This window comes from Mustela putorius, unplaced genomic scaffold, assembly GCF_011764305.1.
Source record: "Mustela putorius furo isolate JIRA1106 unplaced genomic scaffold, ASM1176430v1.1 tig00000129_pilon_pilon_pilon, whole genome shotgun sequence".
NCBI classification, from domain to species: domain Eukaryota; kingdom Metazoa; phylum Chordata; class Mammalia; order Carnivora; family Mustelidae; genus Mustela; species Mustela putorius.
Genome location: NW_025421290.1, coordinates 26,503,809 through 26,519,258, shown reverse-complemented (window position 1 = coordinate 26,519,258; position 15,450 = coordinate 26,503,809). Strand labels below are relative to the sequence as shown.

At 37.8% G+C, this 15,450-nt stretch overlaps 1 protein-coding gene across 6 annotated transcripts in view; it reads right to left on the bottom strand.

Moving 5' to 3' along the window:
• EML5 (EMAP like 5) overlaps positions 1–15,450 on the bottom strand; it is a 177,668-nt gene that overhangs the window by 12,477 nt on the left and 149,741 nt on the right. For 5 of the 6 annotated variants that reach the window (XM_004739095.3, XM_004739097.3, XM_045071498.1 and 2 more), the window contains 4 exons: positions 13,637–13,735; positions 11,462–11,482; positions 1,024–1,197; positions 135–343 (listed from right to left, as the gene is read on the bottom strand). In XM_004739095.3, the coding sequence (XP_004739152.1) occupies positions 135–343; positions 1,024–1,197; positions 11,462–11,482; positions 13,637–13,735 (503 nt within the window). Of the gene's footprint in view, positions 1–134; positions 344–1,023; positions 1,198–11,461; positions 11,483–13,636; positions 13,736–15,450 lie in introns of those variants that run through there. The other variant, XM_045071506.1, reaches the window with a different exon arrangement.

Here is a 15,450-nt window from a genome sequence, read left to right as displayed (position 1 = left end):
CCTGCCTATGCTTACTCGCTCGCCATCTGACCAATAAATAAGTAAAATATTAAAAAAAAGGAAAGAGAAAATTGAAAGTAGTCCAATTTCTGTAATTCCAAGATACACTAGCACATGCATTTTAAGAGACATACTGCACCAAATGCAACAGCAAGCATGGTCTGCATCCGGGCATCTTCCACTGTGCTCAGGAGCCCTTTTTTGCTAAGAAGAGCCCTTCCTGCCAGTGTCCAGAACTTCACGTGTTTGACTCCCACAGAGACAAACTGGGAATCTGAATCTGGTCGGAATTCGGCCACAAAAATACGTTGGTTGTGACCGGCTCTGCTGGCAATTTTGGTACCTGATTGGGACAACAAAATTAATGAGGTTAGTATAAAATGCTAATTTTTACACAATCAGTTGTTCAAAGTATATAGTTCAAAAAACAAATACTTATGAGGCAGCATACCCCTTGCACAGCTACCTAGCCGCTACCTAGCAATCACAGGACCTGTGGAAAGAGTCCTTCTGACATAGTTTCTCAAGGGTTGTATTAACGGGAGCTTTATTATCACTGAAGGCCCATGCCAGATTTTAGAAATTACAGCTTACTTTCTTCTGTGTGGCTCTGTGAACTTCACTTTTTATAACAGCTAGATATAAGCTATAGAAAAGTTTTGTCTAAAGTGTAAGTAATATTACCCTTTTGATGGTCATTGTCACGATATACTTTGTTTCCATCCTTGACTAAGACCCTCCATAACCAATCAAATAATGATTGCAAAGAGACTCACATATAGTTTCTTACTGAAAGGAAAGAGCAGTGCATCGTATATAGTAGTAATAACTTTCACTGATTTATGTTTTGTGAGCTTCTTTCACTGAGTTTTTAAAATGGAACATACCAAAAGTAACATCAGCTGTGTAGAGGGCTAAAATAAAAAATGGTTTCATCACTAAGGTAAAGCAAATGCTAGAGAATTCATATTACCCTAATATACTTACTGTTTTTGTAAATCACAAAAGGAAAAAGAACCCTACCTTCCTGCCATCTCCAAATAGTAACAGTGTGTTCTGGGTCCAGCCCCACAGACAGCAATAGCTTTCCAGTAGCACTGAAGCTGACTGAACACACCCCCTTTGAATGGTAGCATCTCAGTATAGATAAAGTCTGCTTGTTCACTGCATCCCAGATGTGGATGGAAGGAGCGGTAGCTAAATAAAGATAAAATCCAAAAGTTATAATATGCCCACTGCAAATGTTTCCATTTCTATAGCTGATGCATATTTTCTGAAACATGGAAAAGTATGTGCCAAAGTAAGACTGTATACTTAATAAAAAATAGCTCAAATCTAATACTAAATTCAAAAAAAAAAAAAAAAAGAAAAAAGAAACACTCATAAATACGAAGAGCTGACGGTTGCCAGAGGGGAGGGTTGTGGGGGATGGACAAGCTGGAGGAGAGGGAGTGGGAGATACGAGGCGGCAGAACCGTGACGGCATTGCACGTGCGGTCACAGATCGCAGCCATGCTCATGGCAAGTGCAGAAGAATGCACACACGTGTCCAGTCATGACACTGGACACCTGAAACTCACCTCACATTGTGTGTCAACTATACCACAATTAAGAAATTGTAATAAAAGTAAAGAGAGAAAAGGAAAGAGGAAGGAAAAGAAAAAATGCAAAATACTTCTTCAGGCAATAGTTCAAATTGCGTTTTTGAGAAAATAACATTTAGACAAGAATATTAGGCAGTCACAAGCTTTAAAATAATGCATGTTTTAGATATGTGTTAAATTTTTAAAAAATATTTTGCTTAGTTATTTGACGGGACGGGGTGGGGGGGCAAAGAGCATGTGAGCACAAGCGAGGGGAGCTGGATAGGGAGAAGCAGGCTCCCTGTGGAGCAGAGAGCCTGATGCAGGGCTCGACGTGGGGCTCAACCCCTAGATATGTGTTAAACCTTTACGTAATTATGTGGGGAAATATACAAATATTGTGCAATAATTAAATATCAGATTATATTCAGTTATCTGAATGCTATCTTTGTTACTATCAGTTACTAATGTTATTCCATATCTTATGTCATCTGAAGGAGAGATGAAAAGCAAGCATAAATTGAGAAAGGCAACTGAATAGATCTCAAAACAAATTTTCAGCCATATAGACAGATATTTGGTAAAAAGCTAAGTTCATATTATTTTATAAGACAGTGTAATTTTTCTAAATAGGATTTCAGGGTAGAAATAAAACTGCTTATTTTTTATTTTTATTTATTTTTCATGATTTTTTTTTAATTAAAAAAAATTTTTTTAGTTGACTCTACACCCAATATGGAGCTTGAACTCATGACCCCAAGATCAAGAATCACATATTCTACTAGTCTGACTAAGCAAGCCAGGCACCCTTCTAAAAAAAAGTTTTCTGTTTTTTTTTTTTTTTTTTTTTTAAGATTTTATTTATTTGACAGACAGAGATCACAAGTAGGCAGAGAGAGAGAGGAGGAGGAAATAGGCTCCCTGCAGAGCAGAGAGCCCGATGCAGGGCTCGATCCCAGGACCCTGGCATTATGACCTGAGCCGAAGGCAGAGGCTTTAACCCACTAAGCCACCCAGCTGTCCCTATAAAAAGATTTTAAGTAATCTCTATACCCGCATAGGATGTGAACTCACAACTCTGAGATCAAGTGTCGCATGTTCCACCAGTCACCCCAAAACTACTAATCTTTCAAAAAATTATATCTGTTTTTATTTATCCTGTGTAGCCCATTTGTGCTGTTTAAAATTTTTTCCCAGCTCTTTGTATTTTCAAAGTCAAAAAGTCAGGGCTTTGTATTTTCTTCATGAACTGTAGCCTACGAAAATGAATAGATAAGTCAATTTGGCAGCTAATTCAGTTCCAGAACATAAGTACTTACATATTTTTTAAAGATTTTATTTATTTGAGAGTGAGAGAAAGCACAGGAGTGGGAGAAGCAGACACCCTGCTGAACAGAGAGCCTCACACAGGGCTTGATTATAGGACCCCAGGATCATGACCTGAGCTGAAGGCAGTTAACTCACATCCACCCAGGTGCCCCAGAACATAAGTACTTTTAGTAAAATAAGCCAAATACTAAAGTGCATTTGTTTCAAATTACATATCTGCTTGTGTTATTGTAAAAATAGAGACATTTTGGTTTCCAAAGAAAACATTCTGATAAATTTAGACGGTATTATATACCATTTACAATTTATAGTATACAGTGATAAATCTGACAGTTTTCAAAGTAATTAAAATCTATTAACCCAGGGATCTAAGATCATTAAAAAAAATTGTTCAAAGATTTATGCAACTGTAAGTAATCAAAACTGCAGACTTGGGTGCCTAGGTGGCTCAATGGGTTAAAGCCTCTGCCTTTGGCTCAGGACATGATCTCAGGGTCCTGGGATCCAGCCCCGCATCGGGCTCTCTGCTCAGCGGGGAGCCTGCTTCTCCCTCTTTCTCTCTCCGCCTGCCTCTCTGCCTACTTGTGATCTCTCTCTCTCTCAAATAAATAAAATCTTAAAAAGACAAAAACAAACCGCAGACTTTAAAGTGTACCATATAGGGGCACCTGGGTGGCTCAATCAGTTAAACATCCGGTTCTTGATTTCAGCTTGGGTCATGATCTCAGGGTCGTGCCAGGCTCCACACTCAGCGCGGAGTCAGTTTGGAACCCTCTCCCTTCAGCCCTCCCCCTGCTTATGCACGTGCACTCCCTCTCTCAAATAAACTAAAGAACAGTTTACCATGTAATAAAATAGGGTATTTATGTGTGAAAAACTGAACATAATAAACTTAAGTACTGGACTAAAACTAGAATGTTCTTATTCAGTAGAAGGCAATGGATATGAAGGACGGGCAAACTTAAGTATAGCAGCATCAACAGTAGCCTCGGAAACTATGGAAAGAGACCAGATATCCACCGACTGATGAATGGATAAAGACGACGTGGTATATATACACAATGGAATATAACTCAGTCATCAGAAAGAACGAAATCTTGCCATATGCAATGCTGTGGATGGAGCTAAAGAGTATTACGCTTAGCAAAATGTCCGAGAAAGACAAATAATCCTATGATTTTACTCCTATGCGGAATTTAAGAAACAGAACAGATGAACATTTGGGAAGGGGGATAAAGAGGGAAGCAAACCATAACAGACTCTTAATGACAGAGAACAAACTGAGGGTTGATGGATGGGGGTCGGGTGGGGGATGGGCTAGATGGGTGAGGAGCTTTAAGGAGCACGCTTGTTGGGATGAGCACTGGGTGTTGTATGTTAGTAATGAATCAATAAATTCTCCTAAAACCAATATTATACTCTATGTTAATTAGCATTTAAATAAAATTTTGAAAAAGAAAGTAAATATATACTAGATCAGTCTATAATTTCTTGCCAATAATAAATATTATATAGGTCTTCTATAACATAAAACATTTTTACATGTTCACAAAAAGCACCTCTCAGCAATCCATGTACTTTATCTGCCTAAATGTGAGGAGGTAGATAATGGCTTTCAAGGGACATCAGTTTTGTCTCCAAATTCCATATCTCACAAATGACAAGGACTTTCATTTATCTACAGTTTAGATAGCAAATAATCTTAATTACTGAGCTTTTCAAGCTTTCCAAGAAAGTTAAATGGTAAGGAGTATATACCTGAAACTTGTGTTTTAAAACATACAGTATGAACATGGCATAGGATTACTACATATTTAGACTGTTCTGAACTTATATCAGTAACAGGATCTAAGATTTAAATCACTACAAATTTTCAAGGCCTAACTTACTGAAGAAAGATTAAATTATGTTCATTAAGTACATTTTATTTTCTCCTACGATTCAAAAATGGTCATTTATGATACCGGAGTAACACAGATCGTGCTCTCACTGTTCCCCTTCCTACACGCTACCAGCTAATGTCTATCATGGGCCAGGCGTGTTACAGGGAACACATCTAGGCCCCACTTCTAGGCAGATGTGTCTTCCCATGAAGTCAGTCAAGCCCTAAGTCACACACACCTCAGAGCTGGCAGAGCCAACAGAGATGTGCTGTCCTCAGAATCCATTCTGTTCTTGGCTTCTTCCATTACATTAAGCTATCCCTGGAAAATCAATCCCACTTTTTTTTTTTTTAAGATTGTTTATTTGAGAGGGAGAGGGAAAACAAGTGGTGGAAGGAGAGAGGGGAAAAAAGCAGCAGACTCCCACAAAGCAGGGAGCCTAATGTGGCGCTTGATCCCAGGGTCCCAGGATCATGACCTGAGCTGAAGGGAGATACCCAAACAACTGAGCCACCCAGGCGCCCCTCCCACTGACTTTTTATAAGCATTCCTAAACTGTCAGTCTCTAGAACAGAGATGCCTATAAGGGTCTGTTTCAATTACTAACTGGATCTCATAAGAATCAACGTTTTAAAGGATATTCTTTCCCCGTCCTCTACTTTGCCTTTGGTACAGCATAATAAAACTGTATTTTAAAACAAAATTTTAACATGAGCCATTAAGTGCACCAATTAATGGTAGTTCTTTCTTCAGTTTCTTTTTCTTTCTTTCTTTCTTTCTTTTTTAAGATTTTATTTGTTTATTTGACAGAGATCACAAGTAGGCAGAGAGGCAGGCAGAGAGAGAGGGGGAAGCAGGCTCCCCACCAAGCAGAGAGCCCAAGTGGGGCTCGATCCCAGGATCGTCATGATCCCTAGGATCATGACCTGAGCTGAAGGCAGGGGCTTTAACCCACTGAGGCACCCAGGTGCCCCTTTTCTTCAGTTTCCGTAGTGGTCAGCTCCTTGCTGTCTACCCACCATTCATTTCCTCCTTCCTTCTTCACAAAGCTATACTTCTCTGCAGGAATCCAGTCCTCCCATAGGGAGAGCAAGTGACTCAGGGAAAAGACACTGTTTGCTCAGTTGATTAGTCTAATGCCCTTGTAATAAGCTCCCCTATACCCCAACCCCTCATGCTGCCTTCCCCACTCCCCACCTCCAACAGAGCGATTGAGTTCAGTAACCCAGATTTAGCCCATCAGCACATGGTATTCCCCAGGTGTCCTCTTAGTACAGGATTTGCTTTGGGTCTTAAATGGACTCAATCAGACTAAAAGGAAGGAACCATGCATTTTTAGCTCATAGTTGTGAAAAGAGTTTTTATCCTTTTTTCCACTGAATGAAAGCAAAGAAGCATGTAATTCTAACTGGCACTGGCAGCCCTTTTCTGACCACAAATGCAACCAAACTTAGGGCTAATAAATTTCCTTATTTTCTGTCACAGAGGGCACTTGGAAGAGCACTAGGGTCACTTAATGGACAATTGCCTATTGTGACAAGTGGTAACTATGATAGGGGTTGGGGGGAGGTGCGGAGAATTCTCTTTGAATCCCCTTAAGGATCAAATGTCAAATTCTTAGCACTGCCTTAGGTACGCTGAAAAAACTTTGTCAGACAAAAGATGTCCCCTTTGTGTCTACCCAGAAAGAAGACATCTATTCAAGTTTGGTAATTACTCCACATATTTTCTAATGTATATTTACTCTCACACATTCCAAAGTGATAAGTTCAAAATTTTACCCCCTACCTTCGTACCACCTCCTCACTCTCAGCTATCGAAATGAAGAAAATAGAGCTTCCTTATTCCCCAACCCCCAAACCCACCAGTCTTCTTGCCTTCCCTTCAATCCTTATGTCTGTAAATAATTTCTTCCTGCCCAACTGTTTCTCCAGAAGTATTCTCCCATCTCACTGAGCCAGTGGCTCAAGCAAAAAATAAACAGCCTTGGTTCCTCGCTTTCTATCATGCCTTCACAACCAATTCTTCAGAAAGGACCACTGGCTTTAACTCCAAAACACATCTCATCTTTGTCTAATTCTTTCCGTTTTTATTCCTACCACCCCAATTAAAAATGTATTTTGCTTTGACAACTATAGTATCTTCCTAACTTTCTGATTATATCTCTTTCCCCTCTACATCCTTAATAGTGCAGAGCGATTTTCTCAAAATTTAAATGAGCTCACCTCCCTCCCTTGCTTCACAGTCTCCATGATGGATTCTGCACTTAGCAGGTATCCAAACTCCTCTCCATGATCTCCAAAGCCCGGTGCAATTTATTCCTACCCCTTTCTCCATGTGCATCTCAGAGGCCTTACTCCTCCAAACTAACCTTCCACTTGTGAGAGATCACAAGTAGACAGAGAGGCAGACAGAGAGAGAGAGAGAGAGAGAGGGAAGCGGGCTCCCCGCTGAGCAGAGAGCCCGATGCGGGCCTCGATCCCAGGACCCTGAGATCATGACCTGAGCCGAAGGCAGCGGCTTAACCCACTGAGCCATCCAGGCGCCCAACCTTCCTGTTTCTTGATTTAGCTTTATGGCCTGCACAGGGAAAGAGTTAACATAAACAAGCCTGAAGTTACTATCATTAGAAGGGCCTGCTTGCAAGTGCGTAGAGACCTGACTTTTGAAATGGTCCCTATATTGATTTAAGGCTGTTTTATCTACACGGGGTGCTGAACACCTGCTTTCTTCTGGGTATTTCAGTAGTTGTGGCTGGTCTGTGCCTGTGTGACCAGCCCCCAGTAAAAAGCCTGGACTTTAACGCTGGAGTGGGCTTTCCTGGACAAAACCCTGCTCCCATGTTGCTGCATCTGCTGCTGGTAAAGCAGATTTGTGTGTGACCTCTGGGGAAGGGTGGTGAGGGAGACAGAGAAAGCCTGTGCCCAAAGCCTCTAGACTCTATCTGTTGTGTCTTTCCCCCTCGCTGATTACTATAAGAAACTAAAGCCCTAACTACCTCTGGGCCCTATAATTCCTGCTAGTGAATCACTGAGTGTATGGGTGGTCTTGGGACCCCCAAACCAGGCCTCAGCCTGGAGTCCCCAATTCATCCCTTGGCTATCTTTTTTTTTTTTTTTAATCATTCTTGGCCTAGCTGAATGTTACCACCTCAGAAAACAAACACCTTGGGCGCCTGGGTGGTTCAGTGGGTTAAGCCTCTGTCTTCAGCTCATGATCTCAGGGTCCTGGGGTCAAGGCCCACATCAGGCTCTCTGCCTTCCCTGCCTCTCTGCCTACTTGTGATTTCTCTGTCAAATAAATAAATAAATAAATCTTTAAAAGAAAAACAAAAAAACAAAAAAAAACCGAACATCTTGTTTTACTGGCATCATCTTGTTTTTAGCATATTACCACCTCAGATCATGTTAGTTTTACAAAACTTTGTTTTTTAATAGATCATGTTAGTTTTAAAAGTTTACTTATTTATTGCCTGTCTCCTTGTGGAGCTGATGTCTGTAAACTTTCTCTATATAGGGTCAGAGACAGAATTAAAGATATTGTGCAGGTACTTGTGTAATAAGAAAAAACAAATTTCCATAAAATTTTTATTGATGAAATTCATTGTGTAAAATGAATGCAGATCTAATGGAAGAATAAAATTCTTTTTTGGAGATAACATGTCACTTAAGTGAGGTTCAAAGTCAGAGTTATTTATCATTAAAATCAATTGTGGGGGTGCCTGGCTGCCTCCAACTCAGGTCATGATCCCAGAGTCGTGGGATTAGCACCCCCCTTGCTCAGCAGGGAGCCTGCTTCTCCCTCTCCTTCTGCCCTTTCCCCTGCTTGTGTTCCCTCTCTCACTTTCTCTGTCAAATAAATAAAATCTTTAAAAAAATCAATTGCAAATATTCACCTGTAGTAATTTTACACATTTCAACCTTGAAAATGTCTTATGTAGATAGTTACTGGGAAATTTCAATATTAACTCATAAACACATGATCTTAACTGAGCATATGAATCATTTGGAAAGTTGAGAGCATTCTGTTAGGGTCTTGTCTTGATTATCTGGCTTTTAGCTTGTATTACATTGTAGAATAATCACCATTAACTGAAGGTTGGGTGGATGTTCTTCAGTTTCAGTTAAACCAATTTTTGAAATATAGGGATTTTCTTTGTATTTGTATCAAGATCTGAGAAGTTCTACTGGAACTGTATTTGAGACCAGAGAATACAGTTGCTGCAAATGGGACTCTCACTCCTTGTTTTAATGTTTGACAGTATGAGAAGCATATCATGCAGGTTGGCATGACTTGCGAGTACAGCATTCCTGTAGATATAAGTTTCACTGTAATTGTTAACTGCAGGTTGTTACTGTGATTGTAGTTTCCTTGTAAATTCATGTGGAATTCATTAAGAAACATGATCAAGTCTGTAGCAAAAACTAATTTCCAAGGCCATTCAGTTTTCCATAATAGAGACAAACAACAACACTTTTCTCATTCAGAAAAATTTCAGTCTTGGCTCTGAGCTCCAGAAATTGCAATAATGACTACTGCTAAACCACTGAACTGCTGTGGATAGGACAAATCAGGATATTCAGCTTCTACTTCTAACAAAAATTCATGGAACTGATGAGGGTTAACTCTACGAGAACAAAGGACAGTAACTGTTGACTCTCAATGACAAACCGAGGTTGTCAATAACACACGATACATTGAAAGGTTTTCCACAAACCACCTGACGAATAGCACAATGAATAACCGTAAGCTTTAAATACCTGAAACTTTCACCAGCTTTGTACACTTAACCAACTATCCCTTTTCTCTGCTCCAGCTGCACATATATTTTTATAATCAGTTACCAAGTACCTTAGCAGATTCCACTTCAGATTGTCCTAAATTAATGTTTTCTTTACTTCTCTGACAATATTATCTTTTGTAGTTGTCTCCATGGAGACTATTCTTAGAGGCCAACTCTTCGGTCACTTCTAAGTTAGCACTGATTCCTCAAGCAAGCAACTGACAACATTTGTCAATCCATCGAGAGCCAAGGGAAACCAGAATTATTTGCCTTTTTGGGGATTTTGCTTTTAATTGACTACTGAGGCTGTTCCCAATGTCCTCAACTCTCTTAGCAACAGTTTTTGCCAAAAAGCTAATAGTTTTAAACAACTTTATTTTCTCTGGACAGATGTTTGCGCAATCAAACATAATTTAATTGACTCACAGTCAGTAAACAGCTTCTCTTGACTAACAAATGCGCCATTTAGAAGCTTTGGTTGCAGGCTCATTTAATGTTTTATTTTTGTGAAGAAATTCTGTTGTGATGAGATACTCTCATATTCTTTAAAATTTTCTAGTTTTTCTGGCTGTTGGTTTCCTGTGAGCTGGGAATACTGTGATAAAGTTTCATGTGAAAATGTTACCATATATTGTATTCTTTTAGCCCAGCTCTAGTGTCACTGCAGGATAAACACAGTATTTTACCAGGTAACTTGATAACAACATAATCCACATCTCACTGTGCCTTAGAAGTGTGACCTTCAAATTCCCCTTTCCTTTTTTGCCTTGTTTTGATGGATATACACTGGTTAAATAACAAAATTCAATGTTGTGGTGTAGCTCGCAACTTGCCACGTTATAAGGGCATCGCTGCACTCAGAGTGTGCCAAGCAGCAATGTGAAGCGACAAGAGGGCAGTCACGTGTGGTTTCTGGTGCAGCTATTCCACGCCGACGTAGCACAAACACTGCCAGAAACCAGACACAAATGAATGAGCCTGGCTGTGTCCAACAAAGCTTTAGCTATGGATACTGAAATTTGAATTTCATATAATTTTCATGTGCTGTGAATATTTTTTATTTTTCCCAACTGTCTAACTTAGTAAAAACTATACTTAGCCCATGGGCTATTCAAAAACAGGTAATAGGCCAGATTAGGCTCCAGGGCTGTAGTTTGCCAATCCCTGCTCTTGAATGTAACCGAGAGAGAGCAGAAACATTGCCTGTTGGCTTGGATAAATTTGTAGTTTAATAGTCAAATCACAAAATCATGCTTTATCCTGGAGGAGAGGGAAATAGATGCACATCATGGGGAAATATTTTTGTATCAAGCTGCTCTTTTTATTATATTACGTAAACTGAAAATTTAGTAGAAAAAGCCTAGTGAATACCTAAAAACAATGGACACTTTACCTAGTAGCTTTTTAGAGTCAAAAAGCTATGGTCAAGATCAATAATAGAAAGTTATTCTTAAATCCTATGATCTGTTGATCTAATATGTGCAATAATTGGAGTGATTAATAAAAATAATTAAAATTTTACTTTTAGGCAATACAATCTATTGAGTCATATTTAAGATTCATTTTTGTTCCCACCTGCACTCTTAGCAGCTGTTTGATACTGGCAGGTTAATGCCCACCAGGAAAAGTTAAGACATGTGAAGTGTTTACAGTGGTGCTGGCAAACTAAAAAGGTCAAAATAAACTGGTTTTAAAAATAAACAAGTCTTATTGTTATTGCAGATAGGGTTCAGTACCATGACATTAAAATGATATATTTTTCATTAAAAGAATCCAAAATAGGCTCAAGTACTGAATTACTCTATAAAAATTTGTACTAAACAACAACAAAAAATTTGTACTAAACAATATAACTACAACAGAAAGTGATGAATTTTCCTTACCTGACATGTCTGCTAAATCACCTACAATGGAAAGCAGCAGAAAAATAATTATCCATAAATAACTTAAAAGCAAAATTTATAAAAATTCAATTATCACAAAATAATTTACACAACATAAATCATAAAGCATTATATGCAAAATGAATTTTATTATGTTGCACTGAGTAAACTGTAACTGAAGCTACTCATTTCAATTATACATATTTATTTATATTTAATGTATATGACCATTTAATCTTTGGATACATCTTAGATTACAAAATGCTCTGTTAAAAGACTGAAATTTTAATGTATCTCCTTGGCCCTGAGAGTCCAAGATTCTAGCTAAGGGGAAAAAAAAAGTTTGAATGTAACTGGCTAAAATACCACAAAGCAAGTATTTCCCTTATGACCTATACAATTTTTAACCAAGAGAGCCATAAACATTTTAGACAGTGTTTTGTATCATACAAGCTTGGCAGGCAAAATAACTACTCATTCAATTTTCTTTGGGGTCAGAAGAGAAAAAGTTTCTCACTCTTTGGTCTTAAGTCTATCTTATACTTCATTAGCCATCAGTAAAAAAAAAAAAAAAAAATTGTATCTACTCTGTGGAAGGGTACAGTGGGGCAAGAAACAGGGCTGCACATATGATCTAAAATTCACCTCTGTACTGCCTGCACTCTGCCTTGAAATGACAGACATGGGGATATAATTAGCCATTCGCATTTCCCTACAGTGCTACCTTTCAAAACAAAAGGAACGTGTACAAATACCGAATCATTAGGTTGTGCACCTGAAACTAACATAATGTTAGATGTCAATTATATCTCAATAAAAAGGGGGAAAAGAAAAGAGGGACAAATTTCATGAAAGATTGTATTTGTGACTACAACATTTCTTAATCAAAAGAAAACCATAGCACTAATATATTAAGCAAACCTGCCTAAAAAGGGGAAAGAAGGGAAAGAAAAGAAGGAGCAAAGCTGGAAAATGGAAGAACCATACCTTCTAGTATTCTATTCACACTATGCAAATTCCATTAACGCAGAGATTTTTATATCCCCCACACAGAAAAATACCTTGTGCATGGTATATGCTCAGTAAGTTTGTTGAATAAATGAATTTAGCTCAATAAAAGTTAACTGAATAACTAGATGCGAAGAGGTACGAAACTAGGCTTTCATGACCCAAATGGTAACATAATCTTATTTTCTGTGCAGAATAAAGTACTCTGTGCAGAGTAAAAATAAGACTTGAATTTTTAAAAATTTAGTGCAAAAAGGGCCTAGACTCAAAGATTAAAAATAGATAAATTTACAGAAAGGAGGAATACTAAAGTGGTATAACCGTAGAACTAAGCAACCCACTGATCAAGCTGCTAACTGATCAGTTTAGTACCTGTATGAAAAAGAAGATATTAAAAGCACAAATTATCCCATCCAAAAGAAAAAGACCTGGAAAGCTGGTTTAGCAACTGAGGCCCACCAAGATCCAACAATCCCAATGACATCAGTCATTTTTACAAAGTACACCAGAGTATAAAATTCTGATTGACCAAATCTATTATGTAGTATTCATAGTGATCACTGATTGGTAGATATGTTCTAAACAGACCTGCTATCTTCTCATCGTTTTGCTTGCAGAATGATATCCTTTGAGTTTTTTAAAGAGTTAAAAGAAGACAGCAAGACAGGTGGTTTTAAAACAGCTGACAACTTAGATCAATGCCAAGGACAAGAGAAAGGAGGGAGGATTTACCAGCATGGTCACATGGCTTCTCTCTTCTTTCTAGCTCAACCCCAGCTACCCCAGACATCGTGGCCCTGTCAGTCTAGTTCCTTCGTGGCTCCCCTTATTTACCACTTTCGCCTCAAATTCTTCCTTTCTGCTTACTATGTTATATTATGCCTTTTTGCTGATCAGAAATTTCTATTAAAGGACTAAATCCAACTATGTCAATCACCATAAAATAGTTTATTAATTTTGAACTGTCTGCACCAACTGAGATAACCAAAGTAAGAGGAAGGTACCTGGAAGCAAATAATATGGTAAAACTGGGTGTGTGTTTTATATACAAATAGTAGTTTTGAACAATACACAATAAATTTTACATTTTTTCCCCTCTAGGATATTGAATTAATTTGAACAATACAATTACTTAAAGTTGTTTCTTTTTAAAATATAGAAACATACCTACTTGGCCAGTTGCCACTATGTTGATAAATTTGGGATGCTGATTTACAGTGAGGCACAGTATATCATCATTATGTTCCTGATAAAAACTCTGAGTCCCTATTAAAAAAAGAATTTGAGAATTAAAACTGAAAATTTAAGGTATAACAGCCTAATGCATTCATCCAGAACAATGAACTGCTCTGTTTAACGTACTTAATACATATTTTTTGACACTGAATATGTGCACATCATCATAAAGACAGAAATATGATTCAGAAGTCTTTAATTGGATAGATTCCTGAAAGGCATAAACCATGTAACACAAGGCTAAAGACATTAAGTGCCAAAAGAGTGTTAAAGATCCAAAGGCTATGGGAATTATTCTTATTGTGGGCATATGGCACTCTTGGACTGACATGACACACTTTGTAAATGTGAAGGTGGGTGGGGAAGGGCATTTCAGGTACAGAAGTACTTTAAGGAAAGGTACAAAGACCAGAAAGTATTAAGTATGCATATATATGGCTCATTTGGTTGAAGTGTAAGGTCAAGAAGAAATCTGAGAAATGTGGCTGGAAGGGCAAATTGGAAATAGAATGATAGAGGACTCTGAATGCCAGCCTATGAGTTTTGCATTTATTCTGTAGTCAGTGGTACTCAAGAACTTTGATCAAAGAAGTCATGTGATTTATCTAGTAGCACTGATAGTGAAGAGACCTTAGACATGATCATAAATAAAGGGAGACAGGACATCGGACATTATGTCCTTAGACAGGACATAATAAAGGTAGGTTTGTGTAAGTACAGTGGAGAGGTGGGAAATGAGGTCAGGATGATAGGTTGTAGGTCAGGTCCAAATTACAGAGAGCCATCAACCCGAGGTCCTCCAAAAAGCAAAGCAATGAAAAAAAAAAAAAGAAAAGAAAAGTATATATATACACACATGTGCATACATATACACATACATATATATACACATACATATATATATGTATGTATGTGTGTGTGTGTGTATACATATTTATATATATATGAATGACATTTACCAGGTCTAATAGTTTAAAACTTCTCTTCAAAGTGAAATGTACTTCATATTTCCCAGGGCTGAGAGTTGAGTGACAACAAACCAGCAATTATATGTGCTATTGGCTAAGTTTGAAGAAGATCAGCTAATACATCAAAACTCCTTGGACTGGAATCAGAGCAATGTATCCCAAACTGGAAAGGACAAATAATGACAAGTGGAGAGATGCCTAGCCTTCCTTCTGCTCTTTCTCTCTCCCTTCACTCCATCAATAAAAAAGTGATTAATTACAAATCAGAAAATTAAAAATAAAGAAAATTATCAGTATAAACATGAAATTATATCTACATATTCCTTTCTAGACCATCTTTTCTTATTCTCTATTCTCCTTGAATGATAAGTGAAGCCTCAAAGAGGATCATCCAAGTATTTTTTAAATGACCCAAATTATTAAACTGAAAATCAACACTGATTTCTGCGTGATCTTAGTGAATCCTTTTCCTTAGGAAACCAAAATAGGACTATCATATTAATGATTAATACAGAATAGGCATGGGGGTTTAAGACTCACATAATCCATTTTTTACTTCTTCAGAGTGAAGCTATCAGAGGAAAAAGCCAGAAATGTTTGAACTAAACAATCTCTATTTTTACTTCCAACTTTAGACTTTATGAAGTTTATAATTACGTATAAGAAAACAATTCAAAATTAAATAGTGAATGTCACTAGTAGGATTATACATCATTGGTCAATAAATGATAAGAGAATGTTATTTGCTTTTCAACAATCCAATCAGTTAAATAAACA